Below are 12,288 nucleotides of genomic sequence, written 5' to 3'. Positions count from 1 at the left end.
TTAGCAACATTAAAGCTCAAAACTAACAGAAATTATTCCGTATATGAAGGGGATGCCCCGCTCCTCAATACCTCGCTCTTTACGCTAAAGCTCATAGCACTTTTAAAAAAGCTTCCTATTCTAATTAAACGTCCCTTATGTTTCAGGAGCCGTTCTTAAAAAATTGGGACAAACAGTCAAACTTTAGCGTAAAGAGCAAAGTATTGATTAGGGGGTAAACCCTTCATATACGGATTAATTTCTATTCGTTTTGAGTTTTAATGTTGCTCTTTACTTTCAGTTATTTTATTTTTTAATTCAATTTCTGATCGTTTTCAAATAAAGCCGGTAAATCTGGCTCATCCTCCATGAAAAATCCCCCCTCACGGGAAACTCCTCGTAGAAATTTCCTCCCACGTAAAATACCCCCCCCCCCCGTAACATTCCGTCCTTACAGTTCCAAGACAAGATAAAATCTTTTATTGACAAAATACACGATAAATAATTTTCTAAACTGGTCGACGGGGAGCAGGGCTCGATGTGGCGGCCATAAACAGAGATAAGAAAATGCCAAAATAACAAATAAAGGGTATCAAAAATGAAAAAAAAAAAAATACAAGTTACGAGATAACAGAGGAGGTCACCCCAGCGCGAGAACACCACAACAAATTTCATACTAATATCCATTATTCATCAATCCCAACATCCAGACAAAGAACTATTTTTGAAATATGTTTTTTTTTTCAAAGAAAATCGGCTCTTGAAACTCGGGGACATTTCTACTAAATTAAGTTTATTTACAATATGAGGAATCTGGTCGAGAATCTAGCTCTTTCTGATTTAATTGGAAAAAGGTGATACTTCTTGGAGCGGAAGTGGTGGGCAGGAGAAATAGGAGTCTCAATTACACCCAAATCATGGAAATAATTTGTTGAAAATTGAATATCATAATATCATTGAGATTAAGTATATTGAGAAAAACATAAGGTTTGGGTTTCCGAGAGATTATGAAGCCTCACTGGACGATGAACAAAAGTACCCAGAATTCTAATTGCCTCATTTTGAATTATCTGAAGAGGTTGCAGATGGACAATAAATGTGTTGAGATAGATTACAGGGCAATAATTAAGATTATGATTCAATTAGAGAATGGTATAAAATTTCAAGGATAGAAAAAGGATGCTTCAATCTATGAAGAAAACCTAAGTTATGGGCAAGTTTCAATCTCAAATAATCAGAATGCTTACGGAAAGACAAGAGCTCATCGAGAATAATCCCACGGTAACAAAATGAATTTACTCTTTTTATCCTTCTTTGGTTTACAATTAGCTCTTCTATGGTAATTTTATTTACTTCCCGCTGTGACCGCCCTAAAATCATGAATTCAGTTTTAGAAAAGTTCGGAGCTAGGTAATTACATGCAAACCGATTATTCAAAGATTTTATTGCTGTCACAATTTTCTCAACCAACAAAAATAGGGTTTGAGCTTTTACTGTCACCGCCGTATCATCTGCAAGAATTACTGCTAATCTACTATCTGGGGTAAACACCTCGGAAGGTCACTTATATAAATCAAAAATAGTAATGACCCTAATACTGATCCCTAAGGGACTCCAACATCATCAATAACAATATGGCTTGACAGGTGCCCATTAATTTCTACCTGAATTGGTCGACCATGCAGGTAAGATTTTATTAGATCTAAGCCTTTACCTCTAATACCTCTGTTATTAATTTTCTCAAGCAAAATTTCGTGGTTTAGCGCATCAAATGTCTTTTTTATATCATAGAAAAGAGTAGACACATGATTATCACCGTTTAGTGAATCATTAATCTGTAAAATTAGCGCAGCAATAGCTTGTTCAGTAGAAAGACCCGACCAAAATCCAAACTGATTTTTAGTAAATAAATTCCTTTTATCAAAATACGAAAAAATTCTTTTTTGAAAAATTTTCTCAACCAACAAAAATGGGGTTTTAGCTTTTACTGTCACCGCCGTATCATCTACAAAAATTACTGCTAATCTACTATCTTGGGGTAAACACCTCGGAAGGTCACAAAAATAGTAATGACCCTAATACTGGTCCCTGAGGGACTCCAACATCATCAATAACAATATGGCTTGACAGGTGCCCATTTATTTCTACCTGAATTGGTCGACCATGCAGGTAAGATTTTATTAGATCTAAGCCTTTACCTCTAATACCTGTGTTATTAATTTTCTCAAGCAAAATTTCGTGGTTTAGCGCATCAAATGTCTTTTTTATATCATAGAAAAGAGTAGACACATGATTATCACCGTTTAGTGAATCATTAATCTATAAAATTAGCGCAGCAATAGCTTGTTCAGTAGAATGACCCGACCCGAATCCAAACTGATTTTTAGTAAATAAATTCCTTTTATCAAAATACGAAAAAATTCTTTTTTGAAATTTTTTTTCTAAAACCTTAGATATTGGGGAAAGAATAGCTATTGGGCGATAGTTGCCTATATCTGTCTTATCACCTTTCTTGTGAATTGGAATAACTTGTGCACATTTCCATACTTCTGGATAGATCCCTGATGATATAAGTGCATTTAAAATATGAAACAACGGGACATGAATTACACAAGCAAGTTCTTTCAGAATATTTGTGGAGAGCCCATCTAGACCTAGGGATTTACCAATCTTTAGATTCGTAATTACTTTCTAGAACTCACCGAAAGTAACAGGGGCCAGGAACATGCTGGAATTTTCAGATGGCGGGAGATATTCTTTATATGAATAAAATGGAGATTCAGCGGATTCCAGTTCAACAGTAGTACTAATATGAGCAAAATAATTACAAAAATAATCTGCAACAACATCCTTCCCCTTCAGTTCAACACCGTTTTCATTTATTATCACTTCAGGGTGTGGTGTCTTAAAACTGTTTCCAATTTTTTCCTTGATTAATTTCCATGTAGTCCGAGGTGAATCAGATTTTTAAAATGAATTTTCATAATAAATTTGCTCACTTGTTCTAACAATTTTAACCTGAAAATTTTTATAATTTTTGAATCGCTGTAAATTGTGGGCTGAGGGGTATTTCATTTTTATCTTATACAGTCATTTTTTTTCCTTGATAGATTTTAAAAATGATAAAACTTATCCAAGGTTGTTTGGGTGAGGTTCTTTTCCGGTATGAAGTTTTAAATGGGCAATGAAGGTCCCTTTTTTCATTCAAAATTCGATAAAGTACACCTAAGGATGTATTTGGGTCATTATCATTAGTTACTTCACTACAATCTACATCGCTAAGACCAGATTTCAGTTCACTCATATTCACTAGTGAGAAATTTCTCCTCTTCATAGGATTTTCTTTATTGACCATCTTTTGCGCTTTGAAATCAAACATTAAAATACAATAATCAGATGTATCTTCCATAACCACCTCGCTAAAAATCCCCCCCCCCCAGAAAGATTCCTTGCAGACAATTCAGCCTGAAAAATTCTCCTTACCATACTTTCAATTTAAAAAGACTTTGATCTCTAATCGTTTTCTCAATCATTCCGGAAATCACACCCTCCGTGGGGTGAAATCAGCCCCAGAACATCTCCACATGCAAAATTGAGTTGGAAAATAGAAAGTAAGACAAATAAAAACAATTTCGAATAGGAATTCTGTCAAATAATTCCAGTGTAAAATTTCTTCTGGAAATTTCATCCCCCGGGAAATTTCCCTCCCATGAAAAATTGTCCCTATGGAAACCTATCTCAAGCCCCCCCCCCCCAAAAAAATGTCTGAATACTTCCCAAGATCAAATAATATATAGAGGGGAAATTTCCTAGCCTAAAGGCCTCTCCCCACGGACTGCTGGGGATCATGTTACCACTAAAGACATATTTATTTGATCTTTCAACAATGCTGAACAAAATGACTATCTCAAAATTTTGATCGGACAACTCTGGGGAGAAAAGGGGCGTGGGAGGAGGACTAGTTACCATCCAGTCTTTTTGGTTACTTAAAAAGGGCACCAGAACTTTTAATTTTTGCTTGAATGCACCCTCTCCTGATCTTCTAGAACTAATATTTCGATAAGATCACCCCTGGAGAGAAAAAAAAAAAAAATTAACACGCATCCATAATCTTTCTTCTGGCAAGAAATGTAAAATTCCACATTTTTGTATATAGGAGCTGGAAACTTCTACAGTAGGGTTCTCTGATACCCTGAATCTGATCGTCTGATTTGCATTAAGATTCATTGACTTTTAGGGGGCGTTTCACCCCTTTTTGAAAAATCAGGTAAATTTTCCCAGGCTTGTAACTTTTGATGGGTAACAGTAAACTTGATGAATCTTATATACTTTAAATCAGTATAATAATTGGATTCTTTTGATGTATCTATTGATATCAAAATTCCGGTTTTTAGAATTTCGGTTACTATTGAGCCGAGTCACTGCTTACTTACAGTTCGTTACCACGAACTGTTTGATTTGCGTTAAAACTTGTTATTTAGCGTAATCAAAAGTCAGATCAGGGCTTGGTAGTGGTATTCCTCAGTAGCTACCGTAATCAAAAGAGCTATTTTACCCTTTCGTATTTCTAATCCGTGAGAACACCATACCCAACCCGTTTAAAGAATGCAGCTATACTACTACAAGACTTCGAAATCCTTTAAGAAAATAACTGAGGTGCCCTTACATTACACGACTCTTGCAGTATAGGTTCAATAAAACTGGTTTTTGTTCTTTTTTCTAGATAGAGACAATTGGCTCCAACCTAAATCCAGCGATTCTAAACATCAGATGGGAAGTTAAATTTAAAAGACAATTATTCATAAACTGTAAGTAAGGAGCGACCCGGCTCAATAGTAACCGAAACTCTAAAAAACGGATTTTGATACCCATGCCCATAGATACATCAAACGAATTGGATTAATAGACTGATTTCAAATATATAAGTTTCATTAAGTTTAGTTTTACCCATCAAATGCTAAAAGCCTGAGAAAATATGCCTGATTTTCGAAAAAAGAGGGAAATACCCCCCTAAAAGTCATACAATCTAAATGAAAATCAGACCGTCAGATTCAGCGTATCAGACGACCCTGCTGTAGAGGTTTGAAGCTCCTATCTGCAAAAATGCAGAAGTTTGTATTTTTTGCCAGAAGAAAGACCACGGAGGCGTGTTTATTTGTTGGTTTTTTTCCAGGGGTGAATGTATCGACCCATTGGTCCCTAGAACATCGTGAGAGGGCTCATTCAAATGGAAATTAAAAGTTTTAGGGCCCTTTTTAAGTGACCAAAAAGGTTAGAGAGGAACTAGGCTGCGTCCCCCGCCCCGCTCCCTTTTTTCCGAAATCGTCCGATCAAAATTTTGAGATAGCCCTTTTGTTCATCATACTTTAAAGGCTTAATAGCTATGCTTTCGGATGTAACATGACCCCCCACAGTCCTAGGGGAAAGGTCTATAAGTTTAAAATTTGCTCATTGTTTTTGCATAGTATTTGTCATTGGGAAGTATGCATACATTTCGGGTGGGGGGTGGGGACGAATTTTCTGAAGGGAGTATTTCCACGGGGGAATTTTCCATGGGGGGGGAAATTTGTAGGGGTTGAACTTGTCAGGGGAAATTATACACGGAGGGAATCTGCCAGAATTCCTGTACAAAATTCTTTTTAAACGTCTTGCTTTTTCTTCTCCGTCTTAATTTTACGCGTTTAGTTATTAAGGGTAATTATCCGGGTAAACTTTCACCGAGATTGAATTGTCTAGAGGATACTTCCGTGGGGAGGAGAATTTCTCCGTAGAGGTGGGGCCCCATCTCCTGGCATTGTTTAAAACGATCAGAAAAAAAAACTGTTTTCAACTGAAGGTAAGGAACAACATTAAAACTTAAAACGAGCAGAAATCGTTACGTATATGAAAGGGGTTGCCCCTCCTCAACACCTCACTCTTTACGTTAATGTTCGACTTTTGTCCTGATTCTTTAAAAATGACTCCAACGGTCGTTAAATTTGAATAATAAGAAGCTTTTTCAAAAGTACTAAAAAACTTTAGCGTAAAGAGCTAGGTGTTGAGAAGGGGGCAATCCCCTTCATGTACGTAATAATTTCTGTTCGTTTTAAGTTTTAATGTTGCTCCTTACTTTCAGTTGAAAAAAGTTGTTTTTTTTATTTAATTTCTGATCGTTTTTAAACAATGCCAGGAAATAGGGCCCCACCTCTACGGAGAAATTCCCCTCCCCACGGAGAGAGTGGAATTTTTTTTTAATGTACACTAAAAACTGAATTATATTTTTGGCGTAAATAAAAACAGAATATATTAAATTTTATATTGTCTACATTTCTTGCAAAAGTGTCATTTGATTTTTAGTGGTAAATCAAAACTGGTACCTGAACTAGTGGTAGCTTTAACGCCCTAAAGGGATTGATATCTTTCTTCTTCATAAAATCATTGAGCTCGTGCATAAGTCTTGCAGCTAGAAATTGAAAGAATAGAATAGGTAAACAAAGATTGATAGTAATAACATGTTTATATATCTTCAAACAAATTACTAAATTTGTCTAAAATTTCCGAAAAACTTGTAAGTAAGCAGTAAAAGTTATAAATAATCATTTGGGCCCAGCTGAATTACTAGAACGGATGCTTTTTGGCATCCTACAGTCATTCATAAGTAAAATGTGGGCTAGCCCTGTTAGCCTTGCTTTAATTATAGCCCTGTTAGCCTTGCTTTAATTATAGCCATAGAAAGTAGTAGCGAACCGGTCCGATAAGCAAGGCTTATTACTCGATATGTGGTCATTCAAAGGAGAACACAAAATTATTCTCAAACAATTCTGATGGAAAACATTTATCATATCTTCCTACTTTCGAAGCTCTGGTCTTTCAATGCCCTGGTTGGCCACTACAATCACCATGGCTTCTTGCCCCTACCCTTAGTTCTAAGACTTAATTCCAATTATTCAAATTGCAAAACATAGTAAAGGCATATGTACATCATGTCGGTTACAGAAAAAACAACGAGGCCATATGCTTGATAAAACTAAAATGGTAAAGACTTGTCATTCTCTCTAGGGGAGAGGAATGCTTGGGGGTTATATTGTCGGAATAAGAGAGTATGGGAAACTAATAAAAGGCAAAATGTCCGTCTATGAGAGACAAATAGAACATCCAACGCCATGTAACGTTATCCATAAAATTCCCCCTTTTAATTACCGTATGAAAATCTCAACAACAAAAATTATATTTTCACCTTTTTTTTACTTTTGATGTACACTGGACAAAAGATAAAACAAAAAAAATTGTTAGATGACCGCAATAGCATTATTTTCAGCTTACTTTATGTTCTTTATACTGACCTAGACCTAACTTTTTAAGCATCAATTAATTATAGTTACAAAACAAATCAATTTACCAACTATCTAAAAATGTCGGATCGGATCTGTTTAATTTTACACCTTTTGAAATCACAATTTTGATCAATCAAAATAAATTTATTTCTAGTTTTCTAGCTCTGCAGGGTAACATTGCCCAGTCAGAGGCACTACTAGCTTTAATTACCATTAAACTCATTTCAAAGGGCAAAGAGTTTGGCTCTAATCAGTTTCACATACTCTTTCCCCGACAAGATCAACTCTAATTTGTGCAAGAAACTTCTAAGCTATACCTGGGATATTTCGCTTGATTTATACAAAACAGTTTAAAGGCCACAAAAGCTTAAATTTAATGTAATTTCTATATTTTGTCATAATGTATAACTTAGAATATTCGTATAAAATTCATCATAAGAATCCCGCTGATGCTAAAAAATAAACCTGATTTGTTTTTATCTTTATTTCCGAACTAAAGTTTGTTAGTTCAATAGCATTATCACAACAATAACAACCAAAATAACTTCATATCAAAAAATTATCATCAAACAATCACGATAACTACTAAATTCTTCCATTAACACAATAAGCCCATTATTAGTAAACTGTGAATTTTTTTTAACAATTTTATTTCTTTTACACTAAAAAAAACTAAAGCGATATTAATTACAGCTTCAGCTATTGTAAAAATAAAGCTGATAGAAGGTTATAGTTCATTGTCAACGCAACGGCGTAGACTTAGCAAAGAATAATTTATCTCCCGCGTATTCAAGGCCAAAAATGCTTGGAAGGAAACCCATGTCCTTTAATGTCATCAAGTGCCCACACAGCATTGAATAGATTTTCAAAAAAAAACATTTTAAACAAGGTAGAATTTAATTCTGACTTTCCATTATTGTTGTTGCAATCTCTTAATTGTTGAGGTAGAGAGTTCTGATCGGAAAAATATATACGATCGATCTAATATAGGCTATATTGGGTGCATACTCTAAAAGGTATAACTAGGACATTTATTCTCACTTCCTAGTAAGCATGGTTGAAATCCAATAAACCCTTCAGCTAAATGTCGAGACGAGAAAAATTTTGAAATTCTTGTCATTTCTATGTACTCCCAGAAAAGGTTGGATCAGGCACGCGCCCCAAAAGAGAAAACAAAGACAATCACTTTTACGTCCCAAAACCTTTGAGATCGGATAGCCTATTCTAGCATATGTCCTGATAAAAAAAAAGAGATTCCCTTCTCTTATAGAAGTCAAATTGCGTCCAGGCACTTAAAAAGTACAACTAGGACACTTACCCTAACTTCCCATAAAGTTGGCTGGTACCTGAAAGCTACTTTTGGTAGATGTCCTGATAAAAATAATTTGGGACTCAAGTACCCACTCCCCAAAGTTAGGCTGTGTCCAGAAGCACAAAGGGCTTAACTTAGACAATAAAATCTCTTAATTAGAAAATGAGAAATCTTTCTTTTTATTATGTTTAATTGACATCTGACAACACCTTCTGGCAGATTGGCAGATGACATGGTTCTGGGAAAGAAAAATACACCCTTCACCCACCTATGAGTCAATCACACAGGAATTTTTCTTCCCTGTTTCACGATTTCCATCCTGCAACAAACTAATGAATTTTCAGCTCTTACTCTTACCGAGTAACAGACCACTGATCACGATAAAAAGCCCAAAAATAGTAGTGCTAATCCACAAAACAGTTAGATAACAAAATAAGTATCCATGCACAAAGGATTAGTCTATAGTTTTCTATAATAATTTAATATAGCGTGGTTAAACAATAATTCTCTATTCTAAGCCAGATAATCATTTCTGAAGTCATTGAAGTCAAAAGTATAAAGCCACATATTTTAAGTTTTAGTGTTATAAAAATGAAACTGAGACGAACAGACGTAAAAGAAAATCGTGTTTAAACCTCGATATTTACACCAGCATTCACCAGCAGCTTTGCAAGCCACTAAGGAATACTCTGAATCGTGTTTAAAAACTTGTTTAAAAATAAAATCATGTTTAAACCTTGAAATTAACACCAGCATTCACCAGCAGCTTCGCAAGCCACTCAGGAATAGTCTGAATCGTGTTTAAAGACTTGTTTAAAAAGAAAATCGTGTTTAAACCTCGATATTTACACCAGCATTCATCAGCAGCTTTGCAAGCCACTCAGGAATAGCACAAAACTGTTGTCTCCAGCAACTCTTCTGAGATGGCAGAAACAACTTATCATAGTTATCCTTCACGTTCTTCAAGCCTTGGGATTTGTGAACTTTTTCTTCAAGTACCCCCAAAGAAAAGTAACATGCGTTAAAAAGGAACTTCTGACGAACCCATAATGGGAACAATCTCGACCCAACCGTCTCTCAGAAATAGGTTCATTCAGCAAGTCACAAATACAAATAGCAGAGTGTAGTGGGAGCACCATCTTGAATGAATATCAAGTTCCACATTCTCAAAGATATTGATAATAGACTGGATTTCATCTAGTCCTTCATTCTACACCATTTCACTGTTTTAAGTCATTTCTCATATATTTTGGGATTATAAGAGGATATACATGTACCCAGTAATGCCAATTCCTTCGTCACTCCAAAGAGTATCTCTAAAAATAGTCTGGTCAACCTTCATATCATGTCAAGATCATCTCTGCAATTCTATATGGTATTCGCACCCTTCGGCACACTACCTGACAGTAATGTTGCTTCCATGTAAGCCGATTAAACTAATTATTTTTATCACATTTCGCACAACGTGGAAAGAAATCAATACTACTTACTTAACCTTCAGGCATTAGTTAGCATACGCTTTAATAATTCAGCAAAACATGATAGTAAAAAAAGGTTCAAATAAGCAGTTTTTAACCAACCGATAGATAGTTTCAACGACAAGACATATCATAGTTACAATTGATATTATAAATACCAGTACTAGAAGAATTTCAAGTTTCAATCTATAAAGAATTTGAATAATTTTGTGGTTTACAGATAAGCTATTTGCCAAAACCAATGGCACGTCGGCATTGCTACTGATGCAGGTGATCTTGCTAAAAAAAAGTTTTCCTGTTATAGCATGAGGGACTCCAGCTTTGACATATCAAATTTTCACTACATTAATATGTTTTGCCGTCCCTTTGAAACTCAAGTTATTAAGGTTTAACTTTTTTCTACTCAAAAGATTTACCTTCCAGCTTGTTTCCATAAGCTTTGGCTTCATTGAAATTCTGCTGCAGACGTTGAAACTGAGGCATATGCTCTGAAAAATGAGCAGCATTGATCTGGGCTTTCACGACTAGTGGAAATAACGCCAATCTAACAGCTACAGTTCCTAAAATACAAAAAACAGGAATTAGCCTGAATATCGAGCTGAAGCTAACCAATTCATATATAGCGATTAGGCTCGTATATAGGAATTAATCGTACAAATTAGAATTAATCCGATTACTTGTGAACCCTGCAAAAAAAAAATAACATCTTAACTCACCATTTAATCTTTGGGTTGTTTTTAAGTCTATAATTCTGCATTATTTTTCAATCGTTGTACTTTTTTTTAGCCAATCGAGCAAGAAATTCAGGCAATAGTCAGTTCTTGAGGCGACCCAGCAATGTCTACTGCCAATTGACAAAGTCGTAACTCCGCAAAAGTCATGACTGACGTCCCTCAGCCAATTTGGGAAACTAATTATCTGACAAATAATTTTTTTCATATTTTATGAAAGATATGTTAAGCACGGATTATGGATACTTACAAATTCAAAATGGCAAACACATTTTATAATTAGATGGTTTTTATCATAAGTTTCAACTGGGTTAAAATGAATATCAATTAGTTGGGCAGCATTCGTTTGAGGTATCAGGTCGACACAAACTTTCTCAGACTCTCAACCCCCCCCCCTCGTACACAAAAAATACCGCCAGATAATTCAAGAGGTCCTCACTAGAACCCAGTCAGTGTTCAAAACAGATAATAATCTAAATTTTATATTTTACCAGCTAAAATTGCAAGCCACCATGGCATCCCGACGTTGGCATGTAGAAACTCCAAAGCATGCTGCACCCATCCTGATGGCCACATCCCTCCAAGACCATAGCTTGCCATACTAGGTTCTCCAGCCTAAAAACAGTGACACATTTTAAATTAAAGCTAATGGAATTTAAAAATTACACAATACAGCTATAGAACAGCTCGTCACTGGACAATTTAGATGTTTAACTTCGTAATTATCCGCCAGTATTCAAGAATTCGCACTCCAAAAAGAAAACTTCATAACTATTATGCTGTCCGGATTGAGTGGCAGGCAATATTAGGCTAGAACAGGTTTTGATTTCAATTAAAACCCTGGTTTTGAGGCGTCTCACTACATCGTTACCCATTTTACTACACTGATTAAAACAGCGACAGGTTACCTATACATTGCTCAATTATTAACAAATTTAATTTTAACTGAACTCTAAGTTTCTTTCTCATTCAAATAAAAGCAATTTTCGAATTTATCTTCTTCTTACTAAAACAATATTAACAGGTTCAAAAAAAAAAAAAAAAAAAAAAAAAACTTGTCCTGGACACTTTTGAACCGTAAAGTTTTAGCCATGAATTAGCCAGCACTGTGAAATAAATTAGCGTTTAAAAAGTCCAAGTGACGATACAACTGTCTTGAAAAGAGAAGACGAATAACACTTTTAAAATTAGAGATTTGTGTTCAAAACTGATCCCTTCCACTATCTCTTTTATTCCTGTGTATGAAGCGTCAAGGAGTTAAAGTCTTTATTCTTTAACCCAAAGTTTTATCTCACTTAAAAATTTGAAATAAGTGAAGAACAAATCATTTATAATTTAAGTAAAGAGCGACGTCAAACTCAAAACCTACAGAAATTAATCTATATATATTAGAGAACTACCCCCCCCCCCATACTAAAGCTTGATTATCTTACTTCAATACTTCAATTAGGTATACTCGAACGTAAGAAAAATTT

The 12,288-nt window shown here is 35.1% G+C and overlaps 1 protein-coding gene across 2 annotated transcripts in view; it reads right to left on the bottom strand.

Moving 5' to 3' along the window:
• Positions 1-12,288, bottom strand: part of LOC148945220 (mitochondrial inner membrane protein OXA1L-like) — a 39,452-nt gene that overhangs the window by 11,110 nt on the left and 16,054 nt on the right. For both annotated transcript variants that reach the window (XM_089099513.1, XM_089099512.1), the window contains exons 4-6: positions 11,305-11,428; positions 10,499-10,642; positions 6,336-6,421 (exon numbers count right to left, since the gene is read on the bottom strand). In XM_089099513.1, coding sequence (XP_088955639.1) covers positions 6,336-6,421; positions 10,499-10,642; positions 11,305-11,428 — 354 coding nt within the window. The remainder of the gene's footprint in view (positions 1-6,335; positions 6,422-10,498; positions 10,643-11,304; positions 11,429-12,288) is intronic.

The sequence above is a fragment of the Artemia sp. Qi Xiang Cuo genome, chromosome 13 (genome assembly GCF_049724085.1).
Source record: "Artemia sp. Qi Xiang Cuo chromosome 13, ASM4972408v1, whole genome shotgun sequence".
NCBI lineage: Eukaryota > Metazoa > Arthropoda > Branchiopoda > Anostraca > Artemiidae > Artemia > Artemia sp. Qi Xiang Cuo.
Note: the sequence above shows the minus strand (reverse complement) of the source record. Positions and strands in the feature narration are given on the sequence as shown.